This window comes from Gymnoscopelus microlampas, assembly GCF_963454915.1.
Source record: "Gymnoscopelus microlampas genome assembly, chromosome: 14".
Classification (NCBI taxonomy): domain Eukaryota; kingdom Metazoa; phylum Chordata; class Actinopteri; order Myctophiformes; family Myctophidae; genus Gymnoscopelus; species Gymnoscopelus microlampas.
In genome coordinates, this window is record NC_139951.1 from 36,755,467 (window position 1) to 36,778,647 (window position 23,181).

The window sequence follows — 23,181 nt, forward strand, 5'->3', positions numbered from 1 at the left end:
TCGTTGCCATCGGGCGGAAACCTTGTATCTCCATAATATTTCAAAATGAATGCCCTACTTCGTCATACTATGGCGGCTCAATGTAGCAAAATAGCTGATCTGCTGATCTTTTTTTACATTTTTGGAAAAAGATATTTAAAAGTGAAAGCGTTTGAGTCTATCTGTGTTTGAGTCTAAAAAAATACCTCATGGAGAATTGAATTCATGGATATGTTTTTGTTTTTGTCTCATTCCTAAGCCAATAATTTGATGACCAGCGGACCGGTAGGCAGCGGTTCCGGTAGTAGACACAAAGGAGACTCTTTGTGTGTCTCCTACTGGAACCACTGCGGGTCGTCAAATTATTGGCTTAGGAATGTGACAAAAACTAAAAAAGATATCCATGAATTCAAGTCTCCATGGGGTGACTAATCTATAAGAAAAAAACTGTTGTGGGGGGTGAACTATCCCTTTAACCCAAAAAGAGCTTGCGTGACTAAATAATAACTACATTGGATCCATTGGAACTCAGCTTCTTTTTTATGAAAAGTAATAGTCTTGGACATACAAGGTTTCCACCCCGACAGAGACGATATATACAGTATCATGGCAACTTCCTCTGGATCCAGTGCAATCAGTACATGTGTCACCATTCTGTTATCCAATTATGAGCGCTTTCTATATGGCTTTCAGTGAAGTTCAGCGCTCACACACACATTGCCTTCTTCTCACTCAATTAGAATAAGGACTGACTTAAGACGTGTCAATCACTTGTCACCGTGGGCCATATCTCAGCGTAATATGCAGATCTTCACAGTTGCCTCCAGCGCTGGATAAGAGACACATATATAACTCTCTCTCTCTCTCTCTCAGGGGTACAATTTGTAATCCTACTGAACAAGTGCTTGTAATATACACGGCCAAAAGAAGGAATGCAGAGTATTTGTACTCCGGAATCGGTCGATTTTTTTGTCATTTTAAGATTTCTTTGGCTATTCAAAAAATAGCAGATATACAAGCTCATACCACGGCACTGAGTGCCGCAGTATGAGCTTGTATATCTGCTATTTTTTGAATAGTTGAAGTATAAAATAAGGGTTAAATGGTTTTAATGGGTTAATGTGCGTCAGCATGTGCCTTTCCCTCTATCTCACTTATTCAGTGTGTTTCCTGCTGAGGAAAATCTTGAGGCTTTCTTAGTTTTCTTTGCTTCAGCAGCAGTTCAAGCTGTCCTCTTAAGTTTATTTAGTGCATGGGGATCTCATCTTAAACAAGCTCAGTGCTTAATGAGTCTTCCAGTTTAGTAGACCTTGTATTGTGAATTTGTACTTCCGTGTACTGTTGTTCTCATGTCTTACTAAATAAAGTACATCAATCAATCGATATTGGTTTCACATGGGGCTGTTATAGCGACGCCAGGAGGCCGATTTTTGCAAAACTAATTATTTACTGTACTCCTACTGATTTTGTCCAAACATCACACAAATCGGTACACAGTATCCCTATAGTCATTAAACGAAACGGGTCTTTCAGATTTTTCAGATTCCATCCTGATTGGCTAAGATTGGCTTCCAAAGTTTGCAGGAGTGCTCAGTTTTGAACAAAATGGCTCAAATCATGAACACAGCGTGCGATTTCTGTGAAATTCTGCACACCCATTCCCACTAGGCTGAGGAAGAAATACTAGTTGAAAATGTTCAAATCAGCCTCATGGTGGCGCTATAACAGGCCAATTCGTGTTCTTACCTATAACTGCACCGATCTGTGTAAAACTTTGTATGCACACTCCCTAGAGGTCAAGAAAAAAACATTGCCCTGGATTTTTCACATATGCCTTTTATAGCGCCACCAGGAGGCCGACTTATGTAAAACACATTTTTTTATATTACTCCTTCAGATTTTATCCAAATTTCACACAAATCGGTACACATGATCTCTATAGTCATGTGATCAAAAAATATTTTAGATTTTTCATATTCCATCCTGATTGGCTAAGATTGACATCTAAAGTATGCAGGAGTGGCCCGTTTTGAATAAAATGCCGTAAATCATGAACGCAGCGTTCGTTTGCGGTGAAACTTAGCACTTTTTCCACCACTGCAATTAAGTTGCTGAAATTAGAACAACAGCTACTTGTTAACATCTTACACTGAAATTACCATTTAGGCAAGCGTCCCTTCTGCGCGTTTAGATTCTAATTAGACAAGTTATGCTCATATATCTCCTTAACGGGTTCTTTCCTATAAATACAGGTCAGATATACAGTCAGTGTACTCTTTTCTCTGGTGTCACATCAGACATAATGTATACTTAGTACAGAACTAATGATATGGTGGAGGCAGGCAGCCATGTGTTCAGCTGTATATACAACCTCAGTTACAACTCCTGGGTGCAACAGTAGGGGTCAGTTACTGTGTTGGTTCTCAAAGTGCGGTCCTTGGGGGGGTTCCAGGGGGTCCCCAGCAAAATGTGTTAATATTGCATCACAATAATCTTAACCACTTTATAACCTTTTATACTTTGGCTATTCCAAAATAGCAGATCTACAGGCTCCGAGTGCGGCACCGAGTGCAAGTCTTTGAATATAATATGTTTTGTGTCAGTTGGACCCATTAAGATGTAGATCTGCTATTTTTTTTAAATCTTAAAAATGTGTGCAAATCTTTGAATATATATATTATTAAAGTGAACATTTGTAACTCAAATCTTTGCTTCTGGGGGGTCCCTGGAACAAAATATTTTGACATGGGGGTCCGCGGCCAGATGCATATCATTTTGGGGGTCTTTGACATGAAAAAGTTTGAGAACCACGTGCTGTAGGGCATTAATTTACGAAAAAAAAACACAAAAAGTTAACATATGGAGATAAGAGGTTTCTGCCTGACAGCAACGACATGGGGCTCACGTGGTTATAGAAACCATCCTCTTTTTACACATGGAAGCCTGGTTCTCTGAGAGGCCGTAAGCAGAAGGAGGCTGCATGCAGAATGCAGGAGGCCCAGGCTATAACATGTCCTTGAGGTCAGGCGGATGGGAGGAGGAGGAGGAGGAGGAGGAGGAGGCCCTCTTTGAGCAGATAATGGCACTGCTAAATCACAGCAAACGTGTGCCACTTAAGGCTGATTTACAGGGCCTCCTGTGGCATGTAGGAGCTTTCACTTAATGCTTCCTCTCAGTAGGACATTGCGTTGCACCCTGGCTCCACAAGGCACGCCGTCTGTCCCCGTGTACTGCCTGTCCACAGCCACATGTTGACTGGATGGTCTCTCTGTCTGTCCCCATTTACCGCCTGTCCACAGCCACATGTTGACCGGATGGTCTGTCTGTCCCCATGTACCGCCTGTCCACAGCCACATGTTGACTGGATGGTCTGTCTGTCCTCATGTACCTCCTGTCTACAGCTACATGCTGTCCTGATAAGCCAGTGGTTCTCAAACTTTTTTTATGTGAAGGACCCCCCAAATTAATATGTTTGGTCACGTGGATCCCTATTTGAAAATATTTTTTTGAGTATTCTTACTTGAGTAAGCTTATGTCCAATTTTCTATACTTTTACTTCTACTCCAATACATTTCAGGGGCAAATATTGTACTTTTCTTCCACTACAATTATTTGACAACTTTAGTTACTAGTTACTTTGTAGATTTAGATTATTATTACAAAACATGAATTAACCACTTATATACCTATATCCCTATATACATTTCGGCCATTTGAAAATAGCCAATCTACAAGCTCACAATGCGTCGCATCATTGTGAGCTTGTAGATCTGCTATTTTTCAAAATAGTTTTAATACATTTTATACATTTGAAAAAAGTGTGAAATGGGACATTCTGCATAATGAGTACTTTCTACTTTTGGTTCTTTAAGTACATTTTAAAACCAATATTTTTGTTCTTTTAATCAAGTACATTTTTAATTCCGGGACTTTAACTTTTAACAGAGTATTTCTACATTTCAGTATTGATACTTTTACTTAAGTATAAAATGTTTTTTTTCCACGTGTGTGTGTGTGTGTGTGTGTGTGTGTGTGTGTGTGTGTGTGTGTGTGTGTGTGTGTGTGTGTGTGTGTGTGTGTGTGTGTGTGTGTGTGTGTGTGTGTGTGTGTGTGTGTGTGTGTGTGTGTGTGTGTGTGTGTTCAGGTGGTGAGCCGCGTAGCCGCACAGCAAGGCTACGACTTGGACCTGGGCTATCGGCTCCTGGCCGTGTGTGCTGCCAACAGGGACAAGTTCACTCCAAAATCAGCAGGTAAGAGCAGATTTGTTTCTCGTGTGCTTCTGTCTCTCTCCATCTGGCAATGCAAGGCCTAGCTCCTCGGCTAGTGGAAAAAAAAGTGGCATGTCTGATGGTCTTTGGTGCTATTCAAAAATAGCAGATCTACAAGCTCATAGCGCGGCACCGAGTGCCGCGCTATGAGCTTGTAGATCTGCTATTTCTTTGAAAAAACATTAAAATGTGTGCAAATCTTTGAATATATATATTTTTTTGAAACAACCATTTTAACTCGAATCTTTGCTGCTGGGGTTCCCTGGAATAAAATATTTTGAGATGGGGGGCGGCGGCCAAAAATGTATAATTTTGGGTATGATGGTTTTAGATTTGAGTTAAAAAATGTTTAAAACAAAATATATATATATATATATTCAAAGATTTGCACAAAATGTTCAAGATTTTTTCAAAAATAGCAGATCTACAAGCTCGCTCGTAGATACATTTGGCATCAGAGGGACTCTTGTCTTGTCCGTCCATTTATTCTCTCCCAGAGTTTAATTAACAACCCGGACTTTTACTGTGTGTGCTGGCCCATGTTTTTCTTGCGACAGACGGTAGTCACACAGTGAGTTCTAACTGACGTCCAACAACAATAAAGTTTGCCTAGAGAGTTTGTTTGGCTCTATAACTAAATGTTTAAGCCCAGTCCTGACCTCACATTATGGTGCACGTATTTCATTTAGTTTTATTAACGTCAAGAGGCCCTATACCACCAGCATAAAACAGGTACAATATGTAGCTTGAAATATTGTTATATTGTCATATGGCAGCGATAAAGAAAATAACAGACTGTCCATTTTCTTTCTGTATTATTTATTGTCCCACCTTACTGTCGAGCTATTCAACGCTTAACCCATTTAGACCGGGAACGCATCTGTGTCATTTTTAGATTTCTTTGACTATTCAAAAATAGCAGATATACAAGCTCATAGCACGGCACCGAGTGCCGCGCTATGAGTCTGCTATTTTTTGAAAAATCGTGAACATTTGTGCAAATCTTTGAATATATATAGTTTTTTAAAGCGAACATTTATAATGGGAATTCTACAAATATCTTCTAAATCCTACATACATTTCTGAACAACGTATGTTGCTATATGAGTGGTTCTCAAACTTTTCCATGTCAAGGATCACCCAAAATGATATGTATTTGGTCCACGGACCCCTATCTCAAAATATGTTGTTCCAGGGACCCCCAGACGCACACGTCGGAGTTAAAAAAAAAAGTTTTAAAACGTATATTCAAAGATTTGCGCAAAGTTTCCACGATTTTTCAAAAAAATAGCAGATATACAAGCTCATAGCGCATGAGCTTGTATATCTGCTATCTTTTTAATAGCCCAACGAAATCTTAAAAATGACACAGATGTGTTCCCTGTCTTAATGGCTTAAAGACCCCCACAGCACAAATTTGTTTTGCTTTCTTACTTTTTCCTTTCACGAAGACTGATACACTGAACAAAAATCCTCAGTAATAAGTTTGCTACAGAAAAGCCTAAAAATAATAACCTGACTGACGTTTGAGTTTGAGTTTTTTATGCAGTTGTGAGACGGCCAGGTTCTCTTAGTGATGGATTCTTTTTAGACGTTTTTTTCGGCTGCTGTTTGTTGTAATCAAGCTAGGGGGTAAAAAGAGCGTGCTGTGGCACGACGACGGCAATGAAGACGTATAGGCTGTCAGAGGGCTCAGAAGATAACTGTGGTTACAGTGGAATATTTTGTAGTCCCTTCAACAGTTTTTGATTTGCAGCTTCCACCTGTCTTGGGTTAAGAGGAGAAATCTGTTTTGCTGACTTGCTGGCTGCTAGGGCAAGGGGTGGAAAGTAACGAAGTACATTTACTTAAGTACAGTACTGTACTTAAGTAGAATGTTGAGGTATTTGTGCTTTACTTGAGTATTTCCGATTTCCAATACTTTGACTTCTTCTCCACTGCATCTCGGAGGAAAACATTATACTTTTACTACACTACAATTATTTGACAACTTTAGTTACTAGTTATTTTGTAGACTTTGATTATTATTATTACAAAACATACATTAACCACTTCAGCCCTATTTCGGCCATTTGAAAATAGCAGATCTACAAGCTGACAATGCGTCGCGATGCGACGCATTGTCAGCTTGTAGATCTGCTATTTTCAAAAGATTTTTATACATGTGACAACTTGTGAATCTGCATAATGAGTACTTTTACTTTTGGTACTTTAAGTACAGCATAAGGCAGTAGGGAGTCGGTAATAAGGAAGCATAAGGCAGTAGGGAGTTAGTAATAAGGCAGTAGGGAGTCAGTAATAAGGCAGCATAAGGCAGTAGGGAGTAACTCATACAAAGGCACCGCTTAATTCACACTAGGTGTGATTTTTCATGATGGTATAGAGCCTTCAAATCATGTGATATTTGCTTCCATGTTTAGCCTTAGGAGAGAAATTACATCCTCTCTCCAATTAACCCATTAGGACCTGATTTCTTCTAGTTAACAGTTTTTTGAAAAAACTTTTGTTACTATGTCAGTGGTTCTCAAACGTTTTCATTTCAAGGACCCCCAAAATGATATGTATTTGGTCGTGGACCCCCATCTCAAAATATGTTGTTCCAGGGACCCCCAGAAGCAAATATTTGAGTAAAAAATGTTCGCTTTTAAAAAATATATATATATTCAAAGTTTTGCACACATTTTCACGATTTTTCAAAAATAGCAGATCTACAAGCTCATAGCGCGGCACTCGGTGCCGCGCTATGAGCTTGTTGATCTACTATTTGTTGAATAGCCAAAGAAATCTTAAAAATGACACAGATGCTTTCCCGATCTTTAATGGGTTAAGTTCATCTTACAAATGATCTGATGTTGATAATTCCATATCAAATCTCAGCAGTGACTCGGTGGTGAATAATTTCCTGCAGCAGCAGTAGTATAATTTAGCAAAAGCAAAGCGAGCAGCAGTCTGGTCGGGTCCAGACAGCATCTTAGAAGCGTATTTCATGGTCAATTATGTATGTGCATAAATACTGTGAATGCTTTAGCAGTTTAGATGAGAGACCTGCTAAAATGCTGTATAAAAAAAGAGAGAGAAAGGATAGTGAGAGAGAGAGAGAGAGACGGGGAGGACAAGCCAAAGAAAAGGGAGGTATATAGCGTCAATAGAAACCACTGTAGTAGAGTCTGCATTCTTGTGCAAAAAAGGCTCCGACATTGTGAAAGCGTCATAGCGGAGGCCCCAGACAAGGAGTGAGTTACTTAACCCTTTAACACCGGGAAAGCATAATTTTTGTCATTTTGAAGATGTATTTGGGCTATTCAAAAATAGCAGATCTACAAGCTCATAGCGCGGCACCGAGTGCCGCGCTATGAGCTTGTAGATCTGCTATTTTTTGAAAAATCTTAGTATATATATTTTTAAAGCGAACATTTGTAACTCAAATCTTTGCTTCTGGGGATTCTACAAATGTCTTCTAAATCCGAACAGGTTTCTGAAAAACGTATGTTTCTATATCAGTGGTGCTCAAACTTTTTCATGTCAAGAACCCCAAAATGATATGTATTCGGCCGCGGACCCCCATCTCAAAATATTTTTTTCCAGGGACCCCCCAGAAGCAAAGATTTGAGTTACAAATGTTTGCTTTAAAAATATATATATAATCAAAGATTTGCACAAATTTATAGCATAAAAAAGTATAAAAATAATGTTTAAGTGGTTACACAGATGCGTTCCCGGTCTTAATGGGTTATAAGACAGAAAGAGTTAAGACTAAGCACCGTTAATATGGTTACGTTTAAACATGCGTTTTGTAGCGGTTTAATACATCTCAGTTAAAGATCAGGCACTGTTAATGTTGTTAAGTTTAGACATGGTTTTTGGTGTGGTTTAATACATCTTTAGTTCAGATTAGGCACTAGGGGGAAAAAAAGCCAAAGAAAGGGAGATACCGTCAATAGAAACCACTACACAGTCTGCATTCTTCTGCAAAAAAGGCTCGGACTCTGTGAGAGAGCGCCACAGTACAGAGGCCCCAGACAAGGAGTGTGCTGCTAAGACAGAAAGAGCCCACACTGGCAGCTAGGGAGACGGCTCTTAAACAACCCTCCCACGGGGGCCCCTAGGGGAAAGGCCCCGCTCCCTGACATCCAACAGGGCCGTTGCCCGGCGACCAGAGGGGAGTGAATCACATGACGCTGGCCTGGATGGCGGCAGCAGGTCGGCCATCCAACAAACCAGAGACAGACAGACAGACAGACAGACAGACAGACAGACAGACAGACAGACAGGGGAGTCAGTGTGTCTGTCTGTCCATTCACCCAGCAGCCATTTGGAGCCGTCGTCTTAAGAAAGCTAGCGGAGAACAAACTGGTGGAAAAAAAGAACTACGAGCATTTAGTAGGAGTACTGCACTGAAGTACAATTTTGAAGTACTTTTACTTTACTTGATCGTGTTCGTTTTTCAATATTTTATACTTCTACTCCACTACATCTGAGAGGCACATATTGTACTTTGTACTCAACTAACAGTTGTTTGACAACTTGAGTTACAAGATAGTTTGCCTATTTAGATTATTATTACAAATCAAACATTAGCCAGTTAAGCCGTTTTTGTCTGTTTCAAACATATAGCCTATCTACAAGCTCACAACGCGTTCTGTCACATTATGATGCCTTATATCTACAATTTTCAAATAGCCTAGGTATAAAATAGGGCTAAAGTGGTTAATGTATGTTTTATAACGTCATAATGTATATCTGCAAAGTAACTAGTAACTACAGTTTTCAAGTAATTGTAGTGGAGTAAAAGTAACAGTTTTGCCTCTGAGATGTGGTGGAGTAGAAGTAACAGCACTGAAATTTACTCCACTAAGTAGAAATACCTCAAAAAAGTACACTACTTGAGTAAATGTACTTAGTTACTTTACACCGCTGTTCATATTTTGATGCCAATACTTTTGTACTTTTTCCTCAACAAAAAATACCTGATTTTTACATTGTGTTGTTGCTACTTTTACAAATACTGTAAAAGAAATCGGAGTGTGAATCACTTCTTCCAGCAGTGAGAAGAACAAATCAAGTGGAGAAGAGACGGGTAGATTAGCTGCAGAGCAGAGAGGAGGCAGAGAGGAGGGGAGGGCTGGAATGTGAAGGGAGGAGGTGAATTCAGTTTTTTAATTGAATACAGTGGCCTTTGCATAATGTTGTTTAAACAATAATTCATTTAGACCCATGTCTGCCAGGTTTCCTTGGATGTCATCCAGGCCAAAGTTCACTTCATACTGTAGATTGTTGCATTTAACGATGCTGTCGGGCAGGAACCCTGTATCTCCATATTTAAATGTTTGTTTGTTTGTTTTTTCCTGGTAAATTCATATGCCCTACATCGTATGCTGGCGTCGTGCAAAACTGGCACACGCAACACATAGACAGATACAGAACCACAGCTACACACACAGATTCCGTGTATTTATAGACCGTAGATGAAAAGTATTAAGAGCTTATAACCTAAACAATAACTACAAGGGATCCATTACATTTTTTTTCTAGAAAAGTCACAGTTTAATCCACTAAGACCGGGAACGCATCTGTGTCATTTTTAGATTTCTTTGGGTATTCAAAAATAGCAGATATACAAGCTCATAGCGCGGCACCAAGTGCCGCGCTATGAGCTTGTATATCTGCTATTTTTGAAAAAAAATATGAAAATATGTGCAAATATGTGCAAATCTTTTAATATATATTTTTTAAAAGTGAACGTTTGTAACTCAGATCTTTGGTTCTGGGGGATTCTACAAATGTCTTCTAAATTTATCTAAATCTAAAATCCTAACAGTTTTTTTTTATGCATTTGGCCGTGGACCTCCATCTCAAAATATTTTGTTCCAGGGAACCCCAGAAGTTGTAATATTCAAAGATTTGCCAAAAAAACCCACTATTTTTGAATAGCCAAAGAAATCTTAAAATGACAGATGCGTTTCCGGCTTTAATGGGTTAAGATTTCCACCCGACAGTGACGATAACGTCTTTGGGTTGTTGTTTTGTTTCTTTCCTAAGCAGAGACACATAGACAATATTGTTGCCATATCTGTGTTGACAAAGAGACTGCAGCCCGCAGCTCTGGTTGAAGCTGTCACTCGGGTTATAGTGTTGCATAAGGAACTAAATCAGGGGTCTTCAACTGTTTTTTCAGGCCAAGGACCCCCCTAGCTGAGAATGAGATGTAGCAGGGACCCCCCGAACCCCACCCCACTACATGTTGTATAAAATGTTGTTGTGCAGATTACACTTTTTCATATAGATTTTATAGATGGCTTTCAGTGTATGTTGGATTGGGTGGAGGGTTGGAGGGTTGAAGTGGGTAAGAACAGGGGCCTGTCTGCCACACAGAACATTAAGGCCAGTGGACGAACACTAACAAGTAAATAAATTAGATTTGATGTTCCATTTTAAACAGGCCCATGTTGTACTGGAGAGCTCTTGTCTTTGTGGATAGTAATTAACTCTTTCACTGCCAGATCTTATTTCTGGCTGCGTGCACCCACTGCCAGCGTTTTTTTGCGAAAATAGGACGACTCGTCCAAAATACATAGTAAAACACAGGAGGCGAGATACAGATGATTTCCCCAAAAAACATTAACCAGTAAGTCTATGGAGCAGTACATCTTTGGATCACGTGATCACCTAGATCTGTGTGCATCTGGGGATGAAATGGTCACTCATGTGTTAGAGAAAAGCGCCATATAGTGGGAAAACCAAAAAACACACAAAAAGTAGTAAAAGTCGTCTTTGGCGGTCTTAGCCTTTGGAGTAGTGGAGTAGAAGTAAAAGTACTGAAAACTGGAAATACTCCAGTAAAGTAAAAAATACCTCAAAATTGCACTTAAGTACAGTACTTGAGTAAATGTACTTACTGTAGTTACTGTCCACCACTGTGTGCTGGTCAGCCGTTTACATTTCTATATGATGTCATGTGAAGTTTCACCCCTGAGCACACACACAGGGTGTAAACTGAGGCGAAGCTGTGCTGAGGGGGAGAGCTAATTTCAGCTGTAGGAAATCAATGTTCACAATCAACTCAACGCCAGAAAACGGTCGGGGCATATGACAAATCAATTCATTACACCATGCCTTCTGTTGGTTTTCCAGGCACCGGCTTTGTTCTCATTTTTTTTTGTCGGAAGCGACAAGCTTAGTAGTGCAAAAGCTCTCAGAAATAACACCCTTGCCGTAGTAGCCACTTAAACTCTCTGTTATTAGTGAAATGGACCTGATTTGCAACTGTAGAAGTACTCTGTTACAAGTAAAAGTCCGGAATTAAAAATGTAAGTACAAAAGTATTGGTATCAAAATGTACTTAAAGTAGTACTTGTGGTGCTTCTCTCTGTTGGGGAAAATGTGTTGCTCAATTTCACCTTGACAGATTTCCCTTAATCATCTTCTGTGCGTTTTTGTTCAATGTTCAATTACCTTAAGCCACCATCACTTAGTATTCATTTAAACCCATTTGACATTTGTTTATGCAAGTCAGAGATTTATTGAAGTGACTTGATATCATTTGTGTTGTAAGATTAGATTTAAGATTAGATTAGATTTAGAAACAGCATTCTACAACTGTCTGTACTGCAGGTGGGACAACAAGATAACAGTGGAGAGAGTGAAACCATGATAATGAACAGTCATTCTTAACCCTACAAGATCTACAAGCTCATAGCGCGGCGCGATGAGCTTGTAGATCTGCTATTTTTGAATAGCCAAAAAACTCTTCAACCCATTTAGACCTGGAACGCATCTGTGTCACTTTAGATTTCTTTGGCTATTCAAAAATAGCAGATCTACAAGCTCATAGCGCGGCACCGAGTGCCGCACTACGAGCTTGTAGATCTGTAGATTTGTAGATTTTTTAAAAATAGTGAATTTTGAAAAAAAAATAAAATTTCAAAAATCTGTTAGGATTTAGATTTTTTTAAAGAATCGCCTCAGGTCATTAATGGGTTAAAATGACACAGATGCTTTCCCGGTCTTAATGGATTCAAGTCCACTTCCACCACTGACTATAGTTCATTGTGTCACTACGACAATGAACTGCCAAGTGTACTACGTTTACTTGATCACTTTATTATACAATAGCCCTAGGCTAGGTTAGTCTTACATTCTGTCTTTTTGCAGGTGGCCCACAATAAAAGGGGGAGAGTGCTGATGGGGGGAGGGGAGGGGAGGGGAGGGTCACTCTGCCAGTTGTGACCTTCTTTCTGAATGGGATTAGCCTGTTCTTTTAATCTGTCATTACTTGGGGACTGTCTCAAGCACAGGCGCAAAGACACGCCACGATGCCGTCAAAGAAAAAGGGGGGGTTCAGTCACTCTTGTTAGGATAAATACACCGCGGGGTAGGGGCCCTTGTCCCGTCCCTTAGCACAGAAGAACTCACCGCATAAGGCCATACAAGGCCATACAACAGTAGCCTGGTAAACCCTTCCCGGTTCGTGGAATTCACATTTCATTTTCATTCAGCTGAAATGTTGAATTCCTACCCTAGGGGTAGGTACCCTCACAAAAAAACATGCAGTAATCCTGGTCTCTATACTGCCTCCCCCTGGTCAGCCGGGACGCCTGATGGAGGGGAAGGGAACTGGTTGAAATAACGTGTTCCTTCCACGCGCTATACGTCCTATACTGGGGAAACTCCCCCCTGTCAGGTGATAAGAAGCGGCCTGCTTACTCCTCATGTATTGAAGGAAGCATGAGCTCAGTTCTGGGCTCTCCTAGGCTGGCAGCGGTAGAGTAGCGCCCAGGATTACATAGGCAATTGGCACTGGATGAAAAAATGGGTCCGAAAATAATGGGGGAAAAAAGAAAAGAAGTATTCCTCGATCCTGAGGGGAGACTCAAAGTTGACACTTTGAGTCTCCTACCGGAGCCACCGCTCGGCATCAAATTGTTGGCTTAGGAATGCGACAAAAAAAAAGTGTAATCAATAGAAAAAAGTCATTTTTATGGGTGAACTGTCCCTTTAAGTCTCATTTCAAAAAATTGTGAAAACAGCTGACAACTTTCAATTGTAGCTGAGTCATACGTTGGACCAGGAGTATCTGTACTATGAGTCAAGCGGTGAGGTTGAGTATACTCTGTCCACCGGTGCCTCCGTCTGTGTGCGCTTTGACACAATAATCAAGGTCAGAGAGACAGACAGCCAGTGGTCCAGACAGGATAAATACCCCTTATCTCATGTACTGCTCTGTATTTATACTCTGTGGTGTTTGCTATCAGCAGAGCAGTTCTGGAAGAGAAGTACTCCTGCTTTTTACTTAAAAGCTGCACTATGTAACGTTCCTCTTCTACCCTGGGTTTGAACCCGGTTTCCAGCGCAAGTGCTGACATGTTTACCATTGAGCTAATAGAGCCTGCCTGCTTGCTCAGGGGATAAACTGATTCTTGGCCATCATGTCAAAATTTGACATTGTTTGTCACAATCTAAATGTCTCAATAGAAGAGTAGGGAGACAAAAATACAACCACCCCAATTGTATACGTTATATTGTATGATCATCTATCATACAGATTGGACAAAATTACATTTTAATTCGTAAAAATAAGTTACATAATGCAGCTTAAGTAAAAGTAACAATACAACAATATTGAAATACTCTGTTACAAGTAAAAGGCCTATATTCCAAAAGCATTGACATTGTAGTGGAGTAGTGGAGAGTAGAAGTTTAAAGTATCAAAAATGTGAAGTGCTCAAGTAAAATGTACAGTAACTTAAAATAGTAAATGTACTCGAGTGAACAGAAACCCACTAGAGTACAGCCAAAACTGGAGACAGCTCAGATTTATAGTGTCTCAGACAGACATGTACCGCTCTAAAATTGGATGCGCACACTTCATAAGAGCCTGGGGGAGGAGTGCTTGTGCCTGTGAAAAATCCAATCCATGAAGGCGGTAGAATGTAAGATCAGATCCAAATCCAGGATATCTGAAATCATGGAGGAATCTGAGAATATGGAATATGGAAGCGCAGCAGCAACACGCCCACAGCCACACCTCCAGGCGCAAATAACGGAGGTCGGCATCATGTATAGCCAGTGGTGTAAAGTAACTAAATACATTTACTCAAGTACTGTACTTAAGTACATTTTTGAGGTGCTTTTACTTTACTGGAGTATTTCCAATTTTCTGTACTTTTACTCAATACATTTCAGAGACAAATATTGTACTTTTACTCTACTACAATTATTTGAAAACTTAGTTACGAGTTACTTTGCAGATATAAATGATTACGTTATAAAACATACATTAACCACTTCAGCCCTATTCCTATACCTAGGCTATTTGAAAATAGCAGATCTACAAGCTCACAACGCGTCGCATCGCGACACATTGTGAGCTTGTAGATCTGCTATTTTCAAACATTTCAGTACTTATACTGTTGGTACTTTAAGTACATTTGATACCAATACTTTTGCACTTTTACTCAAGTACATTTTGAATTCCGGACTTTACTTGTAACAGAGTACTTCTACATTTCAGTAAGTAAACACGAAAGTACTTTTTCCACCTCTGGCGGGTAGGGTAGTGTGGCCGTAAGATACGTTTAGGGTCAGTGTGCTTAATTCGCGGGTATAGCGGGGTAAAGCTAACGGGTACAGTAAGGCTTGGCCCCAAGATAGGGCCCCCCTATGTCTTCAATCAAGCACTTCATGTCATGTTCGCCGGCGGTCCCTAAACTGCTGCTGATATGCAAACATGGTCAAGGCCACCAACAACGTCTCATGTCAACCATGCTGGTTTTCTATTTAGGAAAAAGCCACAGCACAAACTGAGAGATCCAGGCACACACTGAGAGAGAGAGAGAGAGAGGGGGGGGGGAGGGAGAGGGATAGAGGGGGAGAGAGAGAGGGGGAGAGAAAGAGAGAGAGAATAGTTTCAGTGGAGAAAGCTCTGGGGAGGAGGAATCTCAGCCCTGAAGGCCTGTTTGTGTTGGATTTTTTTGACCACTGTGTTGAGGAGAAGACTTTTCTTCTCCACCGCTCGATAATAAAATGTCTGACAACTATGTCTTTAGCGCTATATACCTCACTGGAACATGCTGTATTAAAAAGCTGACAACAGGGGCCCTTACTTCCTTACTTACTGTACCTTTTGGGGGGAAATTTATGTTATGTTATATATTTCAGCAGTTTGAGGAAAAGCGGAATGTCCCGATGGACACACACACACACACACACACACACACACACACACACACACACACACCCTAACCCCAACCCTAACCCTGTGCCTTGAGGATTTACAGTCTAAAAATACATGTTGAACACAGAAAGTCGTTGGCCACAATCCCATCTATTGCTTAACCCATTTAGACCGGGAACGCTATCTGTGTCATTTTTTTTATTTCTTTGGCTATTCAAAAATAGCTGATATACAAGCTCATACGAGTTTGTAGATATGCTGCTTTTTTTTAGAAAAATCAAGAAAATGTGTGCAAATCTTTAAATATATATATTTTTAAAGCGAACATTTTGAACTCAATCTTTGCTTCTGGGGATTCTACAAACGTCAACTAAATCCTAACAGTTTTTTTTTTTAAACGTATGCTTCTATAACATCAGTGTTTCTCAAACTTTTCTCATGTCAAAGGACCCCCAAAATTATATGTATTTGGCCACGGAACCCCATCTCAAAATATTTTGTTAGCTTTAAAACAATATACATATTCAAAGAATTGAAAAAGAAAATAGCAGATCTATAAGCTCATATGAGCTTGTACATCTGCTATTTTTTAATAGCCCAAAGAAATAAAACAATTACACACAGATGCGCCCCCGGTCTTAAAGGGTTAATTGTGAGGATTCTGTCATTGTCGAGGAGGAGGCCAAACCCTCCCTAAAACTGTCTCTTTGCAGTTCATGCTCGGGCTGGTCCTGGAAGACCAAACAACACCGGCTTCTGTGTAAGACTCACCTTAAAGCCTCTGCCTGTCAAAATTACTAAACAAGATGAAAGGAAAAGATTTGGAATTGGCCTCGCTTTCTCTCTCCCCAGACAGACAGAGATGTTGCTTAAGATTTTCCGGCAAAACTACTAAATTATATATTTATAGCAGCAGAGCACAAATAACACCCCAGCCAAAGACGTCTGTTGATCAGCCTAGAAAACATCCAACAGTTTAACCACTTTAAGCCCTATACTGTACATACGTACAGTGGTGGAAAGTACATTTACTCAAGTACTGTACTTTTTTTTAGGTAATTGTACTGTACTTTACTTGACTATATCCAATTTCCAATACTTTTACTTGTACTCCACTTACATCTCAGAGGGAAATGTTGTACTTTTACTCCACTACAATTATTTTAAATCTATAGTTACTAGTTACTTTGTAGATTTTGTAGATTATTATTACAAAACATACATTAACCACTTCAGCCCTATATACATTTCGGTCATTTGAAAATAGCCGATCTACAAGCTCAGAATGCGTCGCGATGCGACGCATTCTGAGCTTGCAGATCTGCTATTTTCAAAAAGATAGTTTTTTAAAACTTGTGAAATGGAACATTCTGCATAATGAGTCCTTTTACTTTTGGTACTTAAAGTACATTTTGATGCCAATACTTTTTGTACTTTTACTGAAGTACATTTTGAATTCCGGACTTGTACTTGTAACAGGCCGTATTTCTACATTGCCGTATTGATACTTTTACTTAAGTAAAACATTCGAGTACTTTTTTCCACCACTGTTGACATGGCCCAGAATAGGCGACGGGCGGGGTGGGTTGAAAAGCCACAACCAGTGACCAAAAAAACACCTTCCACACAGACAAACCAAACCAGGGTGACTGAGAGAGTTGTAGCCCAGCTCATTAGCCTGTTGAATAGCTAGATTTACCAGGCATTTGTGAATGCCGAGTAAAAGAGCGAAGACCCCCCCCCCCTCATACCCCCAATAGCCCCCCCCCCCCCCCCCCCCCACACCCTCCTCTCTTATAAACTGGTGCCTCCTTTCACTCTTTAGAACTGAGGAATTCTGAGTGGCTGCTGGAGCGCAAGCAAAACGTGGAATGTGTCCACTGTGACCCACAACCAGGAAGAGAATTGTGATGAGGCATTTTTCGGTCTGCGCCAAGCAGTGGTGTAAAGTAACTAAGTGCATCTACTCAAGTACTGTACTTAAGTACAATTTTGAGGTATTTTTTACTTTGCTGGTGTATTTCCAGTTTTCAGTACTTTTACCTCTACTCCACTACATCTCAGAGGCAAATATTGTATTTTTTTACTCCACTACAATTCTTTGAAAACTTTAGTTACTAGTTACTTTGCAGATATAAATTATTATATTATATAACATACATTAACAACTTTAGCCCTATTTTATACATAGGCTATTTGAAAATAGCCGATCTACAAGCTCACAACGCATCGCATCGAGGCCTTTTACTTGTTGCAGGGTATTTTTATATTGTGGTATTGCTACTTTTACTTAAGTAAAATATCTTATTACTTCTTCCACCACTGATTGTAGTGAATTGTAGTATATTACCTGCAATGAACTAACAGACATCTGCACACATAACTCATTTCACGCAGCGCCTCGTGTCTCAAATTAAATGCTTGTGAATGCGTTTTAGCGGCGGATTAGTTGCACTAATTCAACGACTTGAAATGACTGCCCAGGGGGAGAGAGAGAGCGAGGACCTTTTTCTGTTCTCTTTTTCTTTCTTAATTTGTAGGTGGGTTTGTGTGGAAACCTGTGCCAACCGTGATAATACTGACTGCCTGAGGTGTCATAACCTACCGCTTACATGCTTTCATGTGTCATTATTTATTATCAGTGGTTCTTCAGGGTTAGGTCCGCGGTTCTAGGGGGTCCCCCATGCTAACTTAGTGATAGTTAGGAATAGGAACCAAATGGACCTTTTTTTAGTTTGGGTCCGTTTGTTTCCATTGTATTCCATTTGGACTTTCATTGGATTTCCCAGTCCCAGAAAGAATGCGTAATGCATTGGTTAATGCAGTGGTTCTTAAAGTGGGGTCGGGGAGTACCAGGGGGTCCCCAGCTAAATGTGTTTGTATAGCATCACAATAATTTTAACCTTTTATTCTTCGGCTATTCAAAAATAGCAGATCTACAAGCTTATAGCGATCTGCTACTTTTGAAAAATAGTGAAAACTTGTGCAAATCTTTGAATATACTGTATTTTTTTTTTTAAAGTGAACACTTCTCAAATCTTTGCTTCTGGGGGCCCATGGAACAAAAAAAATGAGATGGGGTCCGTGACCAAATACATAGCAATTTGGGGGTCCTCGATGTGAAAAGGTTTGAGAGCCGCACTGGCCTAATGCATGTCAAACTGGGGGTCCTTGAAATAAAAAAATAAAAAAAGTTGAGAAACACTAGTGTAATTGGCCCCTCCCTCTCAGGCGGGGCCCCTGACTCCCTCCAGCCCCCTCAGCGCATCAGGAAGCCACCATGCCCGTCCTCCCTCCCCTCCCTCTCCCGGCCCTTAATTACAATGACTAGTTTGACGGATTAAGTCGACAGTATGCACAGACAAGGAGGGCGGGGGTAGTAGTGGTAGTAGTAGTAGTAGGAGGTAGAAACCATCGCTTTAAACGTTGCCCGTCCGTCCGTCCGTCTGTCCCCGGAGCGTTCCCTCGCCACCGATTTCCGCGGAGGAGGACTTGTAGCACGCACTACCCCCCCTCCCCCCTCCTTCCTTCCGTTAAAAGCAAACGATAACGTTTGCTTTTAAAAAATGAACTGATTGAGGCTTCTTTCCCTTTTTTTTCTCTTTTCTTTTTTTTTTTACTCGTTGCTCTGGAGCGGGGCCAAAGACACAGGGCTGTCTAGCATGTTAGGCACCACCCCCCTCCTGCAAGTTTGAAATGTGAGCTGCCTGCCTGCGCTTTTTTTTCTCTCTCTTCTCTTCTCTTCCCTTCTTTTTTTTTTTTTTTTTTTTTTTTTTAAACTCCCCTCCTCCCTCCCTCCCCTCCCTCCTGGCTGTGGGGCTGTGAGTGTGGCTGTAGCTTCTGTGTGATGTGTGTATTGGGAGAGCAAGCAATGGATCACTAGACAGAAGATACATCAATAACAGCTGCATACAACCGAGAGGTGAGGAGATAAGCGTTTGGTTCTCTCTCTCTCCCTCTCTCTCTCTCCCTCTCTCTCTCTCTCACCCTGTCCTCCTACAACCCCCCCCTCCCCACCTCTTCCACTCTCTCTCCTCTCTCTCTCTCTCTCTCTCTCCCCCCTCCCCTCTTTCACTCTCTCTGTCTTTAACCCTTTAGAGTTGCAGAAAGACGGTTCTTTTTTTTTTTTTACAGAAAAACAAAATATTGAATTGTTTGTGACAAGAGATAGATATAGATGTACTACTTTTTTTTCCTCCCCCTCTTGTGAGTGTCCTCCTCTGGGCTGTTAGCGCTGTATGAACTCTCCCCCTATTTATTTTCCTCTCTCTCTCTCCCTCCCTCTCTCTCTCTCTCCCCCTCTCTCTCTCTCTCTCTCTCTCTCTCTCTCTCCCCCTCTGTCTTTTCTTCTGCAGCTTATCCTCCGTTTCCCTCTGATTGTCTCTGGGGTATTTTGTTGCTCTGAGTGCAAAGAGGGGAGCCGGTGGCGAGTACAGCAGGAGCCCATTAGCAATGACTCCATCTGTGATTGGTTTTGCCTGTGAAACTGAGAGAGAGAGAGAGAGAGAGAGAGAGAGAGAGAGCGGCCATGAATAATTGATGGGTATTGTGCAGTCAGTCGCTGGACACAGAGGGGAGAGGAGAGGAGAGGAGAGGGGGGGGGGGGACAGAAAGGCTCTGCCCTGTGAGGGTGGTGGAGGGGTGAGAGAGAGAGACAAGACAGGGCGGGAGGGGGTGGCGAGAGAGAGACAACAAGACAGAGAGAAAGAGAGACATTGGAGAGAGATTTAAAATAGCTGCCACTGCCTTCAATAGTGCAGAGAATAAAAGCCTATGTAGGCTCTTGTCACACGGCGGTGTCGCGTGACCGAAAAAATAGCAGACCTACAAGCCCACAACGCTTCGCGTTGTGGGCTTGTAGGTCTGCTATTTTTCGGTCAGCCTGCATGCAGGTCTGCTGTTTTCAAAGTGTGAGTACCGGGGGCTCAAGGCAGGCGAGCCCCCGGTTATCGCCTTTTGTTCTCGCTGTCGCAAAGATTCGTGCTCGGAAATGTTTTCTCCTGACACATGCGAGCGGAGCGCCCCCTTTCTTCTGCTGTGAGGTGAAGAGTGCAGAATAAGAGGCAGGCAGCCAGGCAGACAGACAGACAGACAGACAGACAGGCAGGGACATTATCAAAGTAAAGTCTGGTTGAAATGCGGGTGGAGTTTTTTTAGACGAGGGATAGAGGAGAGGTGTGTGTGTGTGTAGGGGTGTGTGTGTGTGTGTGTGTGTGTGTGTGTGTGTGTGTGTGTGTGTGTGTGTGTGTGTGTGTGTGTGTGTGTGTGTGTGTGTGTGTGTACGGGTGGTGTCAGAAAGGAGATGACAGTGCTGGAACAGGGCTGTGTTTGTAGCGGTAGGGGCGTGTTGGCTTACAAGAGGGAAGGTGGCAGGTTCTGCCACTCACACGTAACACAGTAACTATTTTATCTGTAGGGCCGCACCTGTCCATTATTTCCATAGCGATTACTCTATTGATTACTTTTTTTTCCAATTATTATTTTTTTAATAATCAAGTTTTTATAAGTCTGATTAAAAACTTAAGCCATATTTAATAATGTGTTAAACAATAGTTTTGCAAAAAATAAGAAAAGCAGCTTTTAGATCAGCTATTTTTGCTTTAAAAAAAAAAAGTTAAATTGAAAAATTGATTTTCGATTATTTATTTTATAATCGATTAAATCTATTAGTTCAATTAACTGTTGCACCCCTAATTTGATCTCTGGGAGGGGGGATAGAGGATTGATGATCTTTTTTTCTATTTCTGATCTTTCATTGGTGGTTGGGTATAGTATATGGGTGCCGGGGCTTGCACGACGTGTGCTTTTAAACTAAAGCCTTAATTGTATACTTTTGTGTCGCTCGCCGTAAATAACCTGCCTTTGAAGTGAAAAACGTTTATTTTCCGGTGAGCTCCGCCTCGGCCGTATAACCAAGTCTCTCTACACTCCAGACATACTTTGACAGGATGACTAGTGCCTCGCAGCGCTGTGTGTGTGTGTGTGTGTGTGTGTGTGTGTGTGTGTGTGTGTGTGTGTGATGGAGCTTCAACAGCTTTTGACCCACTTACTGCTCGCACATAAGGGGTCAAAATGGCCTTGATTATCTCTTGGAGGCACGCTGACCTACTTGAGGCGACGTTTTTTTTCTTCTTCTTCTTTTCTGTAAAACTCTCGGCAGTTTAGCACACTCTCTACACCCCCCTCTACCCCCCCCCCACCCCATGCACCGCACATGCCTCCCTCCAAGGCCATCATGCACCAGTGGTGGAAAGTAACTAAGTTCATGTACTTTAGTACTGTACTTAAGTACAATTTTGAGTCACTTTTTACTTTACTAGAGTATTTCCAATTTGCAATACTTTTACTTCTACTCCACTACATCTCAGAGGCAAATATTGTTTTACTCCACTACAATTATTTGAAAACTTTAGTGACTAGTTACTTTGCAGATATAAATTACTATCTAACTATATAAATGGCGAGCAACTTCCGCACCCTCGGTGGCGACACCCCACAGCTCTGTTATCGAATAAACAACGCACCGCCAGACCACATGTCGCCTACTGACTCGCCACGGCCGCCGCGCTGAATTTACGCCTCGCGTAGGGGACATCTCACTGCTCACTACACCGTTTCCACCGCGCAACATAATTAATTCTACTCACCAAATGTCGGACAAAACGGAAGGGGAGGCAGCTTCGTACCCTTTACCGTGCGCACGACCTCATCACCACAACAGCAGCCAGCCGCTGCGGGGGTTTTTTCCTTTTTTTCAAAACTTTTTTTTTGGTCACCATTTTCTCCAGGCACCATTTCTGGTGTAACGTGCGGCAGCATGCGCTGGGTTGCGCCGCCATTGCACTCTGCCCATCTCCTCCACACCAACACACACGCAGCTCCTTTGCTTCAACCCCCCCCCCCCCCTTCTTAGTACCTCCTTTGTTCCACCCAGGCCGTTACTTTCACTTCACTCATGTCTCCATCACACTATGTCCGTCCTTCACGTGCCATGTTCATCCCAAACACAAAAACAAACAACTCGGGTTGCCAAGTCGTTGGCATGCCAGGTTCTCTAAAAACAAGCGCCAGAAACAAGCAACCACCTTCATGAAAAAAAAAAAAACACCGAAGGGGTCCGCCATGTTCCAGGGGGGTCCCCGCGCGTCCCAACACTCCACAGGGGGTCCGTCGACCAGCAGGGGGTCCGCGGGGGTCCCCCTCAAACATCAAAAATATATTTTTTTCAATTTTTTTTTATTTTTTTTTTAACTTTTCCACAGTTTTACTCCAGCAATTTGAGTACCCCAATATACACGCGGCCACGCTGGGCCCCGTGCGCGGCTGGGGTTGAGGGGGGCGTAGCCCCCCGAAACTCTAGTATTATAAAAAACATACATTAACCACTTTTGCCCTATTTTATACATAGACTATTTGAAAATAGCAGATCTACAAGCTCACAACGTGTCGCAATGTGACGTGTTTTGAGCTTGTAGATCTGCTATTTTCAAACATTAGTACTTTTACTTTTGGTACTTTAAGTATATTTTGATGCCAATACTTTTGTTCTTTTACTCAAGTAACATTTTGAACACAGGCTTGTAACAGAGTATTTTTATATTGTGGTATTGTGGTAAAATATCTACGAGTACTTCTTCCACCACTGTCATGCACTGCTTCTCTCCTGCACAAACTCCCTAGTTAAATTTCTGTCACATCTTCTGATTGGGTGGCTTAGTGTCTCTTTTTATTTCCCGTTTTCATATAAAAAACATGTATTGC

General features: G+C 41.4%; 1 protein-coding gene across 3 annotated transcripts in view; it reads left to right on the top strand.

Moving 5' to 3' along the window:
* Positions 1-23,181, top strand: part of LOC311060996 (zinc finger MIZ domain-containing protein 1-like) — a 227,418-nt gene that overhangs the window by 166,109 nt on the left and 38,128 nt on the right. For 2 of the 3 annotated variants that reach the window (XM_084079451.1, XM_084079452.1), the window contains exon 6: positions 4,124-4,229. In XM_084079451.1, the coding sequence (XP_083935577.1) occupies positions 4,124-4,229 (106 nt within the window). Of the gene's footprint in view, positions 1-4,123; positions 4,230-19,283; positions 19,343-23,181 lie in introns of those variants that run through there. The other variant, XM_084079453.1, reaches the window with a different exon arrangement.